Here is a 15988-nt window from a genome sequence, read left to right on the forward strand (position 1 = left end):
TGCCCAAGATGCAGATGTGCTCCAGATGTGGTAAGCAAAACTAACTAGGGCCAGTGCTTTCTTTGCAGACCTTTTCTCCACTGCTCTCTCTCCTACATGCCCACCAACCCCAAGGGACTGATTGAGAGACAGGACACCTGGGTTCTAGCCTGGCCCCAGGCAAATAATGATGGTACTGGCATATACAAATAAGTGTATATATTAGTGGGCAAATGAGGTGGTGTACATTAGCTTTGTGGTTCAAAAATCAAAGAAGATTTTTTTTCTCCCTTCATCTGCTTTTGACTGGGTAGCAGGTCCCAGCCCCTCCTATTTGACTGCCCTACTCACCTCCCCCAGGCAACTCCTGCTAATGTCCAAAAAAGAAAGGAGTGAGGCCAGCACTTAAATAAGGACAAAGTGTAGATATCAGAAAGTAGTTCCCAATGTTCTGATGAGACCCTCTCCTCCGAGAAGAAGAGAAAGAGCTGGTGTGCCTTAGGGCCAAGGGCTGCCTCCTACATTGTCAGTCTGAGGTTGAAGGATCTAGGGGATCTAGTGTTATTTTATCCTGTGATTCCCCAGCCTGACATAATCTCCCAGGGGTTTCCTTTTTCAGGAACCATTAGACTGGAGCTTGGTGAAGTGAAAATGCACTAATCTCATACCCGGGAGGAGATCTAGGCCTGCATCCTATCCCTGACACTTACTAGCTGTATGAATGTAGGCAAATAAATGTCATAAAACTAGAATTGGAAGAGGCCTTTGAGGTTAGAAACAACATCCAATCTTCTAATTTTATAGATGAGGAGTAACTTGCCCAAGATCATAAAGATGGTAATCATCAGAGGCAAAATTTGAACCTGAGTCTTGAGACTCCAGAGTCCATGATCTTTCCACTATCACATTTCACCTTTTTTGAGGCTGTTTCCTCACCCACAGAATGGGGATAATAATACCTGTTCTACTTGTCTCAAGGATTACTATAAGGAATATGCTTTATGAAACACTAAAGTACTGTAGAAATGTTGAGTCTGAGGAGCAGCCAGGTAGCTCAATGGATAGAGAGCCAGGCCTGGAGATAGGAGGTCCTGGGTTCCTATTGTGGCCTCAGAGGCTTCCTACTTGAGTGACTCTGGGCAAGTCACTTAACCTCAATTGTCTACCTCTTATCTCTCTTCAGCCTTGAAATCAAAACTTAGTATCTATTTTAAGAAGGTAAGGGTTTAAATCAAGAAACACTGAGTCCAGTGTGGGGAAGGCTTTGGGGAGCTGGGGCTTTCCCCCAGAATCAGCTGCATTTCCAGGAAAAATGAAAGAGTAAGGGTGAGGGGTGGTCAGAATTGATGGGGGTTTCAAAGGTTACATAAAACCTGTCTGGTTCCCCTTTAGAGTGACAACCAGTCTGGGGAAGAATTAGGGTTTGAGTAATTTCCTGCTGAGCAAGGTAGAAAGCAGAAGGCCAGCTAGACACACATCCCCTCCCCAGCACTTCCTGCCAGTCTTATCCAGCTTGCCCCACTCAACATTATTGGGGGTAAGGGTGGGGCCTTAGTTCTGTCTTCTTCCCCCTGCGTGGGGATGGGAAATGTGAAAAGAAGATATTGCCTGGATTTAGAAGGCAGGCAGTTAGACTGCAGGACAGATTTCCCCTTGTGAAATCTTGCCTCACACTGATACTGATGAACTATCCCCATTTCCTTAACCATAGAAGGAGGAAATTAGGCTTCATGGCTTCTAAACTCCATTCCAGCTCTGTGTCTCTTTCTTGCCTCCTCCTTTCCTCCTCTCTTTCCAGCCTCATGGAACATTACTTCTTTTCCTACAGTCTGAGATTCAACCAAACTGGCCATCTCTGTTCCTCATTCATACACTCAAATCCCCATCTCTGTGTCTTTGCTCCCTCTGCCTGCAATGCCCTCCTTCCTGACTTCAGCCTCAGTGTCCCTTTAAGATGATGCTCAAGGGGCTGCTAGGTAGCACGGTGAATAGAGCATTAGGTCTAGAGTCAGGAGGACCTGGGTTCAAATCTCGGCCACTTCCTAGCTGAGTGATCCTGGGCAACCTCAATTGCTTTGTCCTTACTACTCTTCTGTCTTAGAACTGATACTAAGACAGAAGGTGAAGGTTAAAAAAAAAAAAGATGAAGCTGAACCACTATCTTCTACATAAAGTCTTTTCTGATCTTCTCAAGATCTAGTCCCCTTCTTCCCAAACAAAGAGGTATTTAACTATTTTATGGATAGAGATTGATGCTTTGCATATTTTTACATTTTTTGTGTCCCCTAATAGCTAGTTGACAAAGTAGATAGCACACTGGGCTTGGAATCAGAAAGAAGCATATTCCTGAATTCAAATTGGACCTCAGATATTTACTAGCTGTGTGACCCTGGGCAAGTCACTTAACTCTGCTTCAGTTTCCTCATCCGTAAAATGAGCTGGAAAGGAAATGGCAAACCACTTCGGCATCTTTTGCCAAGAAAATCCCAAATGGGGTTATGAAGAGTCGGACACAATTGAAAATAACTCAACAACCACTCCCTTAATAGACTGTAAGTTATTTGCTATGTATTCGTATCTCACGTACTTAATGAATACTTGTTAATTAATTGATTGACCTCAGTTTATCTAGTTGAGTTCTTCTGGCCCAGTTCCTGCTAATCAAGGAAAAAACTAAGTTACTAGGATAAGGAAGCAAGGACTTTGACCTTGGGCAGAGAAGCAAAGGAGGAACTGGTTAGGGTAAGCTGGACACGTGGTGGGTCCTTCCATCCTGGGCCATGGGAAAGAAGCCCTTTCTTTGCTTTGCTGAAGCTCTGTCTCTCCTTATATACCAATTCCTTTGCTGTTCCTTTGCTTCTTTTTCTCAGCCTTAGTCTCCTCGTCTGAGGGAAGCTAGTATGCCTGGATCCTGTCTCTTTATTGGGGGATTAGGGTTAAGAGGTGAGGGACTCAGGAAAAATAGAGACCTGAAGGGGGGAGCATAAACTGAGGCCTGGAGAAAAGCAGCAAAGATAGGGATTTGAGCATCCAACCTCCCCATCTGTCTCTTGGGATTTCAATGAATTTTCTGTCTAGCGCCTAGGTGTCAAAAATCTTCCAAGTCCTAGAGCTGTACTCTCTGAAGAATCTGGGAACTCGGCTAGGGGCCCTCCAGGAACTTGGATTAGAATTAGAGAAGAAATCCAGGCACCCACATGTCCCAGCCCCCAGCTCCAGAGTCTTAGGGTCCCTTCCCCCTCATCCCAGATCTTACCCCTGGCCCAGCAGTAGAGACCCCAACCCAGGCGTCCAGGCTCCCAGCAGTGTCTGTATCAGGCAAGAGGCGGGGCAGGACGGGCATGGTAGGGGGAAGTCCTCTGGTGCCAGCCCCCTCTGGTGCCCCAGTTCCCAGGCAGCTCTTAAAGGAGCCAGGTTGGATTAACTGGGGGCAGCTTAAGGGGGTTGGTATGTGTAGAAGAGTGAATGATGGGGCTGCTAGGCCTTAAATCAACTCCACTCCCTTGAGTGCCCCAGATCAGCACCATTCAGTCACTTCTGGGTCATAGAAAACCCAAGCATCCTATCTTCCCAGATGATTGGTTTCTATTCTTCCTGAGCCTGTATTCCTCTGAGGGACCCTAGTGTCCAAACCTCCCAGTTCCCCTTGACCCTAGGCTACCACTCCCCTCATGGGTCCAAGCACCCTGCCCCCCCAACACACACACACACACACACACACACACACACACACACACACTAGAATTAGTGCCACCTCATTTCCTGACTGGGGCTGCCAGCTGGCACTGCCTGGCACAGAGTATGGGCACCCAGCCCCTGAGACAGGGCCCAGGGAACATAAGGAGAGGGAGGGGGAAGGGAAGTCAGATCCTCAGATTCTATAGGACAGACTTGATGCATTTAGGGAACTGAGTGGGGTCCCAGGAGAGAAGGAAGCTGGGCCCCTAATTGTCCAGGGAGGGATTCTCCTGCCCCTATCTTGTTTGCTTCTTCAAGTCTTTCTTGTCTCTGTCTTTGAAGTAATCATGGAAAACTGGGGCCCTGAGGTGAATGACAGGGACCCAGGCAGCTGGAATTCCACCCTCTTCTTCCTTGGGCTCCAGCCTTTAACAGAAAAAGGGAAAGTAAGCCCATCTATTTAGTCCTTTGTCTGTAGGGGGTGGGACCAAGAGAAGGGAGAAGGAGGACCTGAGGAGTTTGGTGGAAGAGCACTGGGTGGGTGAGGGGCTGTGGACCTTAGCTCTGTTAACTGGCTCTGACCTCAATGGGACTCAATTTCCTCACTTAGAAAATGAGAGATTAGGACTAGATAGCTCTCACTACATATTTTATACATGCACACATTCCTACATATATTGGACTAGATAACCCATTCTGTATGCACAATTCTAGACATCTCTACCCATGTGGACACGTGGATATGTCCATATTTGTATATGGTTGTTCTGTGGCATCTGACTCTCTGCGACCCCATTTGGGATTTTCTTGGCAAAGATGCCAGACTAGTTTGCCATGTCCTTCTCCAGCTCATTTTAGAGATGAGGAAACTGAGGCCAACAGGGTGAAGTGACTTGCCCAGGGGCACATAACTAGGGAGTATCTACATCCAAATTTGAAATTGGTTTCTCCTGACTCCAGGTCTGGCACTATTCACTGCGCCACCTAGCTGCTCCATTTATTATATACACATACACATGACAGTATCTATGTATGTATATATATGGATATGGATATAACATATAGATATTTAATATGTTGTTGGATATATGATCAGACCTCTCCTATATACAAAATCTGTCTGTGTGTATATGTCTGTGTACACACACTCATATAGATAGACAGACAGGTAGATAGGTAGATATATATATATAGAGAGAGAAAGGCAGAGAAAGAGACAGATAGACAGATAAATTGATAGAGAGACAGATGAAAGATAGACAGATGATAGAGACAGACAGACAGATCAATACATAGAGGTAGAAAAAGATAGAAAGAGATAGAGATAGGTAGTGAGACAGATAGATAGTCAGACAGATAGATAGTTAAATAGAGATAGATAGATAGATAGATAGATAGATAGATAGATAGATAGATAGATAGAAAAGCAGACCAATAGACAGGCAGGCAGGCAGGCAGGTAGGCAAATAGATAGATAGATAGATAGATAGATAGATAGATAGATAGATAGATAGATAGATAGACAGACAGAGGGTTAGAGAAAGATAGAAAGGTAGACAGACAGACAGATAACTAGATAGTCAGATGGAGACAGACAGATCAATAGATGGATAGATAGATAGACAGACAGACAGACAGATAGATAGATAGATAGATAGACAGACAGACAGAGGGAGATAGATAGAGAGTTAGAGAGATAGAGAGAGAGGGATAGATAGATAGACAGAGAGAAAGAGTGAAAGAGAAGTAGAGAAAGAGAGATAGGGAGACAGACAGATAGTCACAGAGAGAGATAGACAGAGCGATAGATAGACCAACAGACTCAAAGAGAAAGACAGACAGTGGGGTGGGGGTGGAGGAGAGAGAGAGAGAGTTAGAGAGATAGACAAAAAGGGGGGGGGGGGTTAAGGTTAAGATGAAGGGATTTATCCAGGTTCCTACAGCCAGGACATGCCAGAGGCCAACTTGAATCCAAGCATCTAAGCGGTCATTTCTGTCCACTCTAACTCGTGCCACCCTACACAGCTTCAGTAGCCCTTCACAGGGCACAGTTCCCATTTCTCAGGTACCTTATCTAGCCCCAGGCCTAAGGTATGTCTGGGAGTATTTCTTAGGGGGAAGCTGAAGGTCATCGAGGGTTGCCCAGGACTTAGCTGGGGCGGAAAGGGCTTCTCACTCCAAGCTCCGCTTTCCTGCTGTCCTGTGGCCTCTCTTAGCCTAGACCTGGATGAATGATTTCTAAGGTCACTGTGCTCTCTGACATTCAGTGGTTCTTTGTGCCTCAGGGACCCCTGGAGAGCCAGGAGGAAAGTGATCAAGACAGAATCGGAGATAGCACAGGGGTGAGTGGGAGCCTCTCTAGGCTGGGGAATGAGTGGATGGTGCCCTCCGAGGATAAGAAGAGGAAGTACTGGTCAGCAGGAGGCAGAGTTTCTGGGGCATAAAGGCCACAATGTCTGCCAACTTACCAAGGAAAAGGCAAATCTGGAGTCATGAGAGACCTAGATCCAAATCTCTGAGTGACTTTGGAGCCCATCTCTTTGAGACTCAGTTTCCTCAAACGTAAGTTGGGGATAACATGATTGTCCAAATTCCAGGCCTGTTCCCTTGAGAACACAATGCAGTCTGGTATTTAAAGCCCCCCACAATCTTGTTCTCATCTATCTTATTACTCTCCTTTGGGCACTCTGTTCCAGTCAATGTGGCCTGCTAAGCTCCCCAAGACATTTCATCTCCAAATCTGGGCCATTGCACAAATAAACAGTTCCCTTATACCTGGGAGGCCACTTCACCCTTCCCACCTTCTCAAAGAATCCTGACCTTCCTTCAAAATGCTGCTCAGGGAGAAACAGGCACTGACATATATTCATGTGTGTGTATAGGTATCATATGTACACATTACACACATCTGCAATATGTACACACATATAGCCTTTGAGGAACCTGCTCACCTGGAAATGGCCAGACTCTACTTTCTATTTACTCGCCTCTGGGGTGTATCCCCCCAGAAGTTTCTTGAAGGCAGGGATTGTTCCATTGTCTGTGTATGGGAATTCCCATGCTTAGCCTGGTGTCTTCCTTCTGGCTTTCAAACTGTTTCTTGAAAATTGAAGCATCAGAGGCAGGACTTAATTATGAGTCTTTCCTGATTCCCAACCCAGCAGTCCCTCTGCCCTATCACACCACCATTGTGATGTGTACTTGTACTAGTTACCATGAAATGTATCAGCTGCCCTGGAATTCAGGGAATCCTTCCTAAGGCCAGAGTGCCCATTCTCTAGTGGTGGGGACAGGGAAGCAGGGGCTTCCTTTCCCAGGTAGAGAAAGGCCTCATCTTCTAGAACGGCCCACTCAGCAGCAGGGTTGGCAGGTGCTCGCACTTGGGCCTCCAAAGACTCCCAAACCATCTTCCCAGCTTCCATTATAATGATATTAATTATTGTTATTAATAACTCACATTTCTATAGCTCTTTAAGCCTCACAAAGAGCCTTCTTCACAGCACCCTGTGAGGTAGTTTAAGCAGCAGAGTCTCTATTGTATAGATAATAATAGCGGAGGAAAAGTAGAATGGAGATGGGGGAGAAAGGAGACAAACAAGGACAGACAGACAGAAACAGTGAGAGACAGAAACACAGAGAGATAGAAGAGGAGAGGGAGAGGGGAAACAGAGACAGAGAGATAAAAGAGGGAAAGAGACAGAAAGGGAGGGGGAGAGACAGAGGGAAAGGAAGAAAGCAAGAGGGGAGAGAGAGAGGAAGGGAGGGAGAGAGAGGAAAGGAGAGAGGGAGAGAGTGTAAGAGGGGAGAGACAGAGAGGGAGGGAGGGACAGAGATGAATAAAGGGAAAGAGAGAGACAAAGAGAAAGGAAGAGAGCAAGAGGGAAGGAGAGAGAGAGAGAGAACAGGGAAAAGAGAAAAAAGAAGGGAGAGGGAAAAGGAAGGAGAAACTACAAAGTCACATTCTGCTTCTAACTTGGATAGGGAACTAAAGGTATTTGGACATCAAGTGTCATTTAGAGCAGAAATTCTTAGCCAGGGGTCTGTGAACATTTTTTTACTTTGATAACTCTTTCCTTTGTCATAATTTTTGTTTTATGTATGTAAAACCATTATTCTGATAAGATATCTATAGGCTTCATCAGGTTGCCATTCAGGTCCACGACACAAAAAGTTTTAAGAGCCTTCAATTTAGAAATTGCTGGCCTAGCCGAATGGGCTGGTGTGCCTAGGAAGTAACCCATTAGGCTTCCTTTCTATGGCATCCTTTCAGTCCCAAGGCTGGTAGCTTTTCAGTACCAGGATCTAGTTTGGCATGTTCAAAGTCAAAGATTGAGATTGTGGGTGAGTGACTCAACTGAGTCTGGAGGTCAAAGTCCCTATCTCTTCTTCCCCAGCACACCTTCCTTGAATAGACACTATGGATGCAGAAGTCCGATTAAACTCTGCTGGTGGCTCTGAGTGCACTGTGTGACTAGAATAAGGAGGGGGGAATAAGTAAAGTGAACAAGTAGGTGGCACAATGGAGGGAGTGCTATAGTCAGGAAGACTTGTCTTCCTAAGTTCAAATCTGGCATTTGTTAGCTATGTGGCAGACCACAGGTAAGTCATGTAACCCTGTTTGCCTCAGTTTTCTCATCTGTAAAATGAACTGAAATCTGGAAGGAAATCTCGGCTTTATGGACAGCCACATTTGGTAAAACATGTGAGCATTGGTGGTGATGTGTGGTTCTCTTCAACAAATTGCTCCAAAGACATGAACCTTCCTTTTGACAGCCCATCCCCACAAAGGACACCAGCACACACATGGGGACAGAAAAGTCTAGTGTATTGATTTGTTGGGGGGCAGGGTAGGAGAAAGCGGATGGGTTAGGGGTTTGGGGTAAGGGGCTCCTTAGTGTTTGCCTAAAAACCACCTGAAAAATCTACTTTTCCACCCAGCCCCCAAACACACATACATACTCCCCTTTTCTCTTCAGGGGCTAGGATTCAGGTAGGTTATTTTCCCAGCTCCAGGGGTGGCCTTTCCTCCCCCTCACTCTCCTCCTCTCCTTTCATCAACTTTCAGTGACATAAATGGAGCCCACCAAACCTAAAAGCAGGTAGAGAGCAGAGACTCAAACTCAGCACCTCTCCTCCATTCCCCTCTCCCCTCATTCCCATCCCTTGTCTAAATAAAATGCAAGTAAAGGCACTGTAGCTGGGGGCAGAGTGGAAGGAAGAAGGCAAGAGTAGCCCCCGAGGGAACAGAGAAACCTCAGCAGAGGGAATGGCCCAAGTGCCCTTTCTCCCAGCATGCTGGCCACCCCCTGGAACAGCAAGGAGAAAACCCTTGTTCCTCATAGGACAGAAAGCAGCTGGGCAGGCGACTTTTTCCACCTTCAGATCAGGCACCATTTGGGAGGGTTCCTGGTTATATGAGGGGAGGAGGATATTTGAAATAGAAGTAGGGGGCATCAAAAAGCAAAAGCAAGACTCTAAAATCACCTCTCCCCCCCTTGGCCCCTACAGGAAACCCTCTTTGGCTTAAAATATGGGGGTTTGGGGTTTAGAGGAAGGGAAAAGAGGGATAGACCACTATGGAGAGAGGGGACTGTTTTTTTCCCTTTTTTTTCCTTTTTTCTTTTTTTTTTTTTTTGCGCTTGTGTTTTTCTTTCAGTATAAAACCACTGTAGAAAATAACTTCTTTTAGAAAAAAAACACAAAACACAGGAACGATCCAGGGAAGGAGAACAAAAACCATAGAAAGGTTGGGGGGTTGCTTTTTGTTTTGTTTGGGGTTTTTTTTGGCTTCAGACTCTCCCTCCAGGAAAGGAGGAGGGGGAGAAAATTGGCATGAAATGGGAAGAAGAAGCAGACGGGCTGCTGGGCTCTCCCCACACCAGGTTCTCCAGGTTACATGATGCTGCAGTTCTGGGGAGTCTAGGAGAAAGAAGAAGGGGAGGATTGAATAAAGACTCCTAGGCACCTTCTCTCCCTGCCCCTCAAAATTGAAACAGGTTTACCCTTACCCAAAGGCCTTCTCTCTGGGAGAGGGACAAGGCCCTTATCTCCTGAGGATGGAAGCTTTCTACTGACCCCAAGCTACATAAAAACTTCCATAAGGCCCTTCCCCCAGATAAGCAGGTGTATGAGGAGTGGGCAAGGGACAGAGGTGACTCACCTGGGTTCTGGGTCTCGAGTTCCCTAGGAGGTAGGATCGGGTAACCAGGCTGTCCCCAAAGCCACTGCCCCCAGTGCCCCCAACACTTCGGTAGCTTCGAGTAACAGTGACACTGGAAGCTGAGGAGGCAGAGGAGACAGAGCCACCAGCCCCGGCCCCAGCACCGCTCCCGGACTTGTCAGCTGGCTGCCCACAGGTCCCACACAACACGGTGCGAGAACGAAGGTTGTACTCGGCCGGGTCCCCCGAGCCACTGCAGTGGGCACCCTGGGGAGGGAGACAAGACTCAGGCGGGATGGGGCGAGTCTGGGAATGAGAGCAACCATCCCAAAGCTCCTAGGCTTCTAGCTATCAGGCTAAAAAAAGTGAGGATCTCTGCTCCCTCCAAGACTACAGGGGCCATGAGTGGCAAGAGTGCAAGTTGGGTTAAGGGAAACCAGGTAGATGGAGGAATGCCTTTAGAAGGAAAGCAGTCCTCATATTAGGGAAGAACCAGAAGATAAAGAGTCTGGTTTTGCCTTAGCTACTCTAAATTGTTTAAAGGGATGAGAAATGGGATGAAGTAGAAGTGAGAGGTATACATATACAGAGGGATGGAGTCAGGGGCTTCCTATCGCTCTTCTCCGCTGTTCTTTGTAGCCCTACCTGAAGAAGATCCAGATCTTGCCCACTGCCTTGCCTGCCCTCCTCTGGGAACACTATATAACACCAAGATGTCCTCCCCTCCCTCCCTCTCTCGGACACTCAGACACCTGAGTCCCAGGGTTTGAGGCATGAGGGAGGAGGAGAAGAAAGGCCAGGGCAGCTGTGTGAGGTTATTAAAAAAAACTCTTTAATGAGAATGTACTTGGCACGGGAAGGCCCAGGGAAAGGATTGGCAAGGAGAAAGAGCACCCCTGTGGGTTGGACAGGGTGCCTAGGCTGAGGGCCACCTGTCCACTTGGCTCAGCGACGGCTGCCACTCACGTGGTGGTGATGGAGCAGGACCTCTCCATCCTCATCTTCATCATCGTCATTGACAGTCACTGTGCGAACCAGCTTACGCATGGCCACCTCCTGGGAAAGGGAGACAGAATGAGGATGAGGTCAAGGAAAGGGGGTAGGGGTGGGAATGTCCAGCCCATGTGATGTAGCATCAAGCTTACTTTGCTTTATCCTTTGATCACCAAAGAATTCCTCCTTCCTTTCAGAGTTTAGAATACCATCTCTTCCCTCAGGTTTCCTCAATACCCTTTGCCCATCTACCCCCGACATCTTCTCTCATCTTCACAAGAACCTTTTTAAATTTCTTTCATTCACTACACATCAACAAATCACCTATCGTATATAAGTAACTCTATATGTTAAATACTATATATAAGTAACAGGACAACTAGTGGATCAATGGATAGAGTATGGTGAGTCCTGGAATCAGGAAGACCCGTTTTTCTGGGTTCAAATTTGACCTCATGTGCTTCCAAGCTGTGTGACCCTGTGCAAGTCATTTAACCCTGTTTGCCTCAATTTCCTAGTCTGTAAAATGAAATGGAGAAGAAAACAGCAAACCACTCTAATATCTTTGCCAAGAAAACCTCAAATGGAGTCACGAAGATTCAGACATGACTGAAATAATCGAACAACAAAATATAAGTAACGGCCACTGAAATGACAAAGATGAAAAAATTATATAGCCTCTACTCTCTCAAGGAACAAGAAAATGCATAAAAGTAAGGTAGAAGTTAGATTGTACCAGGACAAAGGAGTAGTTTAAACAAAGTGCTCTAAGAACAACTCAAAAAAGAAATCACAGATTTTCTGTCTCCCTTCTACTTTCTCTCTCTAATCTCTTTTCCAAAATTAGATGAGTTCTTCTGTCTCTGCCCAATAATTTTTTAGACTGTCTGATTTCTATTCCTCCTATAACAGCAAGACCCTACCTCTCAATGCTTCATAATTCTAGTGCCTGCTCTCTGTTGATCTTTTCCTGTCAATCCTGTCCATATCTCCCCTATATCTAGTTATCTGCCTGTCATCTCCCCCATTAGACTGTGAACTCCTCAAGTTCCAGGGCAGGGTTTGTCTTTTGTCTTTCTTTGTATCTCTAGGACTTAGCCCGATGCTTACCATGTGATAGGTACCTAATAAATGTTTAATTACTGATGGACCAAACCTCAGAGAGTGACAAAAAAAACAAACAAACAAACAAAAACAACCAACAGGCAATCCTCTAAATGAAAACACAACAGAAAAAAGAGAGGGATAGAGAGAGAAGAGAGCACATACATAATGCTGTAGCCAGTTAAGGAGAAGAAAATGTCCACCAGAGGACGCTCTTGTACAGCAAAAGGAGAAAGGGCGTGTATATGTATGTGTGTGTGTGTGACAGACAGACAGACAGATGGAGATATGTGTTTGTGTGTGAGAAAGAGGAATGAGTGAGTGAGTGTGTGTGTGTGTGTGCACGTGCACGCTCGTGAGAGAGAGGGGGGGTTTGTGTGTATGTGAGAGAAAGAGGGTTGACAGAGAAAGAGAGGAGAGTGTGTAAAAGAGAGAGAGGGAAGGGAGTGTGTGTGTGACAGACACAGAAAATGAGACAGGAGTGTGTGTGAGAGAGAAACAAGGAGATGGAGGGGGATAGAGGGAGGAAGTGTGTGTGAGAGGAAAATATTTTGAGAGTGTGAGAAAGATGAATGTGTGTGTGTGTGTGTGTGTGTGTGTGTGTGTGACAGCCAGACATGGAGAATGAGACAGGAGTGCGAGTGTGCTGAGACCTCACCTCTCCAGTGGCACTGATGAGGGCAGTGCGAAGGCTATTTCCACAGCCCCAAGAACTCTGTGCCTTCCACACCATGTCAGTGGGAGGGCTATGGGTGGCTCCTGCCCCCGAGGCCCAGATCTGAAAAAAGAAAGAAGACGAAGTTCCAGGTTGATTCTCCCATTCTCCCGGGTCCCCCAGCCTCTGGCCCGTACTTCAAAAGAAAGCATCCCAAATAGCGAGGGCTCCCCACTCACCGTCACCACCTGCCCAGCCTTGAGAGTGAATTTGGGGGGGAAGCGATAACTCAGCAGAGGCTCATCGCCATTCTGGCGCTTGATCTGCCAGTTGCCCATGGATTGGTCCTAGAAGAAGGGAAGAGGTGGGGGTGGGGAGAGAAAGAGTCAGAGGAGGGGGAAGAAGGCAGAGTAAACCAGAGGAGGAGGGAGAAAGGAAGCCCCACCTCCTTATTCCCTCCTCTCTTTCCCTCCTTTGTGTCTAGCCTCGGCTCTGAAGTGCCTGCCCTTAAATTCCTCCCTCGATCTTCCTCAGCCCTTTGAAGTCTATCCCCATTGTTTGCGCAGAGCAGCCCCCTCTCCCAAGGCCTCATCCCAAGGAGGATTCACATTTTCCAGTTCCCAGCTCCTCTACCCCACATCCTTTCTCCTCAGCTCCTTCTTTCCCACAAGCCCTGAGCTCCAGGAGCTTGGGAGCCGGGCTCTCCCTTCGGGTCCCCTGGGGAAGCATGCACAAGGTATCCAAGCTCCTCCCCCCCACTCTGCCCACTTCCTCACGGACCTCATTGGACTTGTTGCGCAGCCGCACGAACTTGCCCTCTTCATCCACCTCCTCCACAGCCACTCGGCCACTGGTGCGGGCATGCTGGGAGAAGCTGCTGCGGCTCTCACTGCTCTCCAGCTTTCGCTTCTTGGTGACGCTGCCCCCGCTCTGGGTGTGAGATGAGTGCGAGGAGGTCCGGCCCCTGCTTCGCTGCGATGTGGGGCTAGGGGACAGCCTCAGCCTGGCGGAGGGGGAGGCAGATAAGGAAAGAGGGAAAGAGAAGACAGACACTTAAGGCCCAGGGGTGAGACTGGGAATCTTGGTCCTGCGCCTGCCTGTCCCCGCACCCCTTCTCCACCAGCCTGCCCCTCGGCTCTCAGTCCTCCCTAGCCTCACCTCTCCTCCTCTCCTTCCAGGAGTTTGCGATAGGCATGGATTTCCATGTCCAAGGCCAGTTTGATATCCAGCAGCTCCTGGTACTCATCCAACTGTTGCTGCATCCTGGCCCGCATCTCTGCCATCTCTCGCTCCTTCTCAGCCAGCAGCCGCCGGCTGGTATCCCGCTCCCGGGCCAAAGCATCCTCCAGATCCCGAAGCTTTGCCTCCTTGGCAGATAGCTATTTGAGGAAGAAAGATCCTTGAGGATCTAGTGAACTCTCAGAAGGGATCTGAGATCCACTGATGAAATCCATAGATACCAGGGATCCATTCTGTTCCCCTCTGTGGTAAGGGTCTTTAGGATCTCTAGGAATTCCAGCGGATCTCAAAAGGCTGACTGACCTCAATACCACTTCCCAAAATGCTGGGAAATATTTTGCAAGATCTAACAATTTCAATTGCATTCCACAAACCTTTTAGGCACTAGTAATTCAGATAGAAAGTGAACTGGCCCCTACTCTCAAAAGAATTCTTCTATATATGTATAACCCAGTGGAATTGCTTGTCAGCTCCATGAGTGAGAAGGGAAGAAGGGAGGGAGACAACATGAATCATATCACTTTGGAAAACTTACTGGAAATTTGTTATTAAAATAAAATAAAGTCAAAAACTCAAAAACATTCTTCTAATCTATATATGTTGCCAGATTATACTTTCTATGGTGTGGGGAGGGGAGGAAAGGGATGAATAAGAAGTTATTTTGAATTAATTTTTAAAAACTGCTTACCTGCAGCTAAAAAAATTCCATCAGCTTCATTATGAAGCCCCAGTTGCACACCCAGAACCAGTTTTTTTTTTTTTTTTTTGAGTACTCTTTCTATACATGGGCTGCAATTTGTCTAACTGTATCCTATCTCCATCTACTTGGAGGCTCCTGGAGAATGTCTCTCCTTTCTCCCCTCCCTCACTGTTTAATCCTGACAGTTCCAGGGGGAAATCTTTCCTTCTTGCCATTGGCACCTCCATCATCCCCAGCTTCTCTCTCACCCTCCCTGCCACAGGATAGGGCCTGGCAATAAATACCTGCTTCTGGAGCTGGCTGAGTTGGGCAGAAAGACTGTCAATGCGGATTCGAGATTGCTGCAGCTCTTCATGGGCAGCCCCCACCAAGTTGCTGTTCCTCTCCGCTGACTGCCTGGCATTGTCCAGCTGGTGGAGGAAATGTGGAGAGAAGGTAAGAAAACTGGTTGTTAGTGCTACAGAGGTAGGGTGAGATGAAGGGTGTTGTCAGACTGGATAGATCTACAACCCCTGGCTACTACTGTGATTAGAAGGCAGGAGAAAAGGCTTTTCAGAAAAGGAAGCCTACAAGAGCCCAAGGGAAGGGGAAGGGGTGGAGGGCACAGATTGGGGCACCTTGGCAGAGTAGGTCTTCTCTAGCTCCTTCTTATACTGTTCCACTTGTTCCTCATGTTGAGCCCGAAGGTCCTGCAAGGCATCGGCCAGCTTGTTCTCAAACTCCCGCTGCTTCCCACTGTCAATCTCCACCAAACGAGTCTCATGGCGACGTTTGGTCTCACGAAGCTCCTAGTGAGTAGAGAGGAGCCATGGGGGCAAAATCAGAGTCAGTGCCAGCCAGAGCTCAATTGCATAAGCCCAAAGATAAGGCACTCCAGATATTCCACCTCTCCACTCCCAATCCCTACCAGCAAGCAAAGTTTTCTGGTGACCCAAGTAGTCACGTTCTCAGCCTGTGCCTTCTAAATAAGCCCCAGGCTTAGCGAATTGGGAGTCCCTATAAGCCAATCAACCCTTGCTCCCATGCATCCCTGAAGTTCTGGGCCCCCACCTCGCTATAGATGTTCTTCTGGAAGTCTAGCTCCTCCTTCAGCGTCTGCAGCCTGTTCTCAGCATCCACTCTCCTCAGCATCTCATCCTGAAGTTGTTTCTTGGCCTCACTCAGAGCTGCCTCTAGCTGTGGGGAGAGGGAGAAAGTTAAAAAGAGAAGCTAGTGTCATAAACCTCCAAAAAGGGGATTTTGGAGACCATCTAGGAAAGAGGTTTTATTCTCTTTTTGGGTCGTGGACCTTTTCAGCAGTCTGATGAAGCTCGTAGGCTTCTCCTTGGAACAATGCTTTTGAATGCATAAAATAAAATATATAGGATTCAAAGGAAACTAATCATTTTGAAATAGTAATCACGACTTTTTAAAAAACGCAACTTAAGAATCCCTAATCTAAAACTAATCAATCAATAAACAAGTAGGTACCTACTATGTG

At 47.1% G+C, this 15988-nt stretch overlaps 1 protein-coding gene across 1 annotated transcript in view; it reads right to left on the reverse strand.

Moving 5' to 3' along the window:
• Positions 1-8463: 8463 nt before the first annotated feature.
• LMNA (lamin A/C) overlaps positions 8464-15988 on the reverse strand; it is a 65523-nt gene continuing 57998 nt past the window's right edge. The window contains exons 4-13 of the mRNA XM_044675039.1: positions 15559-15684; positions 15126-15296; positions 14793-14918; positions 13728-13948; positions 13350-13572; positions 12809-12916; positions 12573-12692; positions 10784-10873; positions 9818-10084; positions 8464-9576 (exon numbers count right to left, since the gene is read on the reverse strand). Coding sequence (XP_044530974.1) covers positions 9550-9576; positions 9818-10084; positions 10784-10873; positions 12573-12692; positions 12809-12916; positions 13350-13572; positions 13728-13948; positions 14793-14918; positions 15126-15296; positions 15559-15684 — 1479 coding nt within the window. The 3' untranslated portion in view covers positions 8464-9549. The remainder of the gene's footprint in view (positions 9577-9817; positions 10085-10783; positions 10874-12572; positions 12693-12808; positions 12917-13349; positions 13573-13727; positions 13949-14792; positions 14919-15125; positions 15297-15558; positions 15685-15988) is intronic.

This window comes from Gracilinanus agilis, chromosome 4 (assembly GCF_016433145.1).
Source record: "Gracilinanus agilis isolate LMUSP501 chromosome 4, AgileGrace, whole genome shotgun sequence".
NCBI classification, from domain to species: Eukaryota; Metazoa; Chordata; class Mammalia; order Didelphimorphia; family Didelphidae; genus Gracilinanus; species Gracilinanus agilis.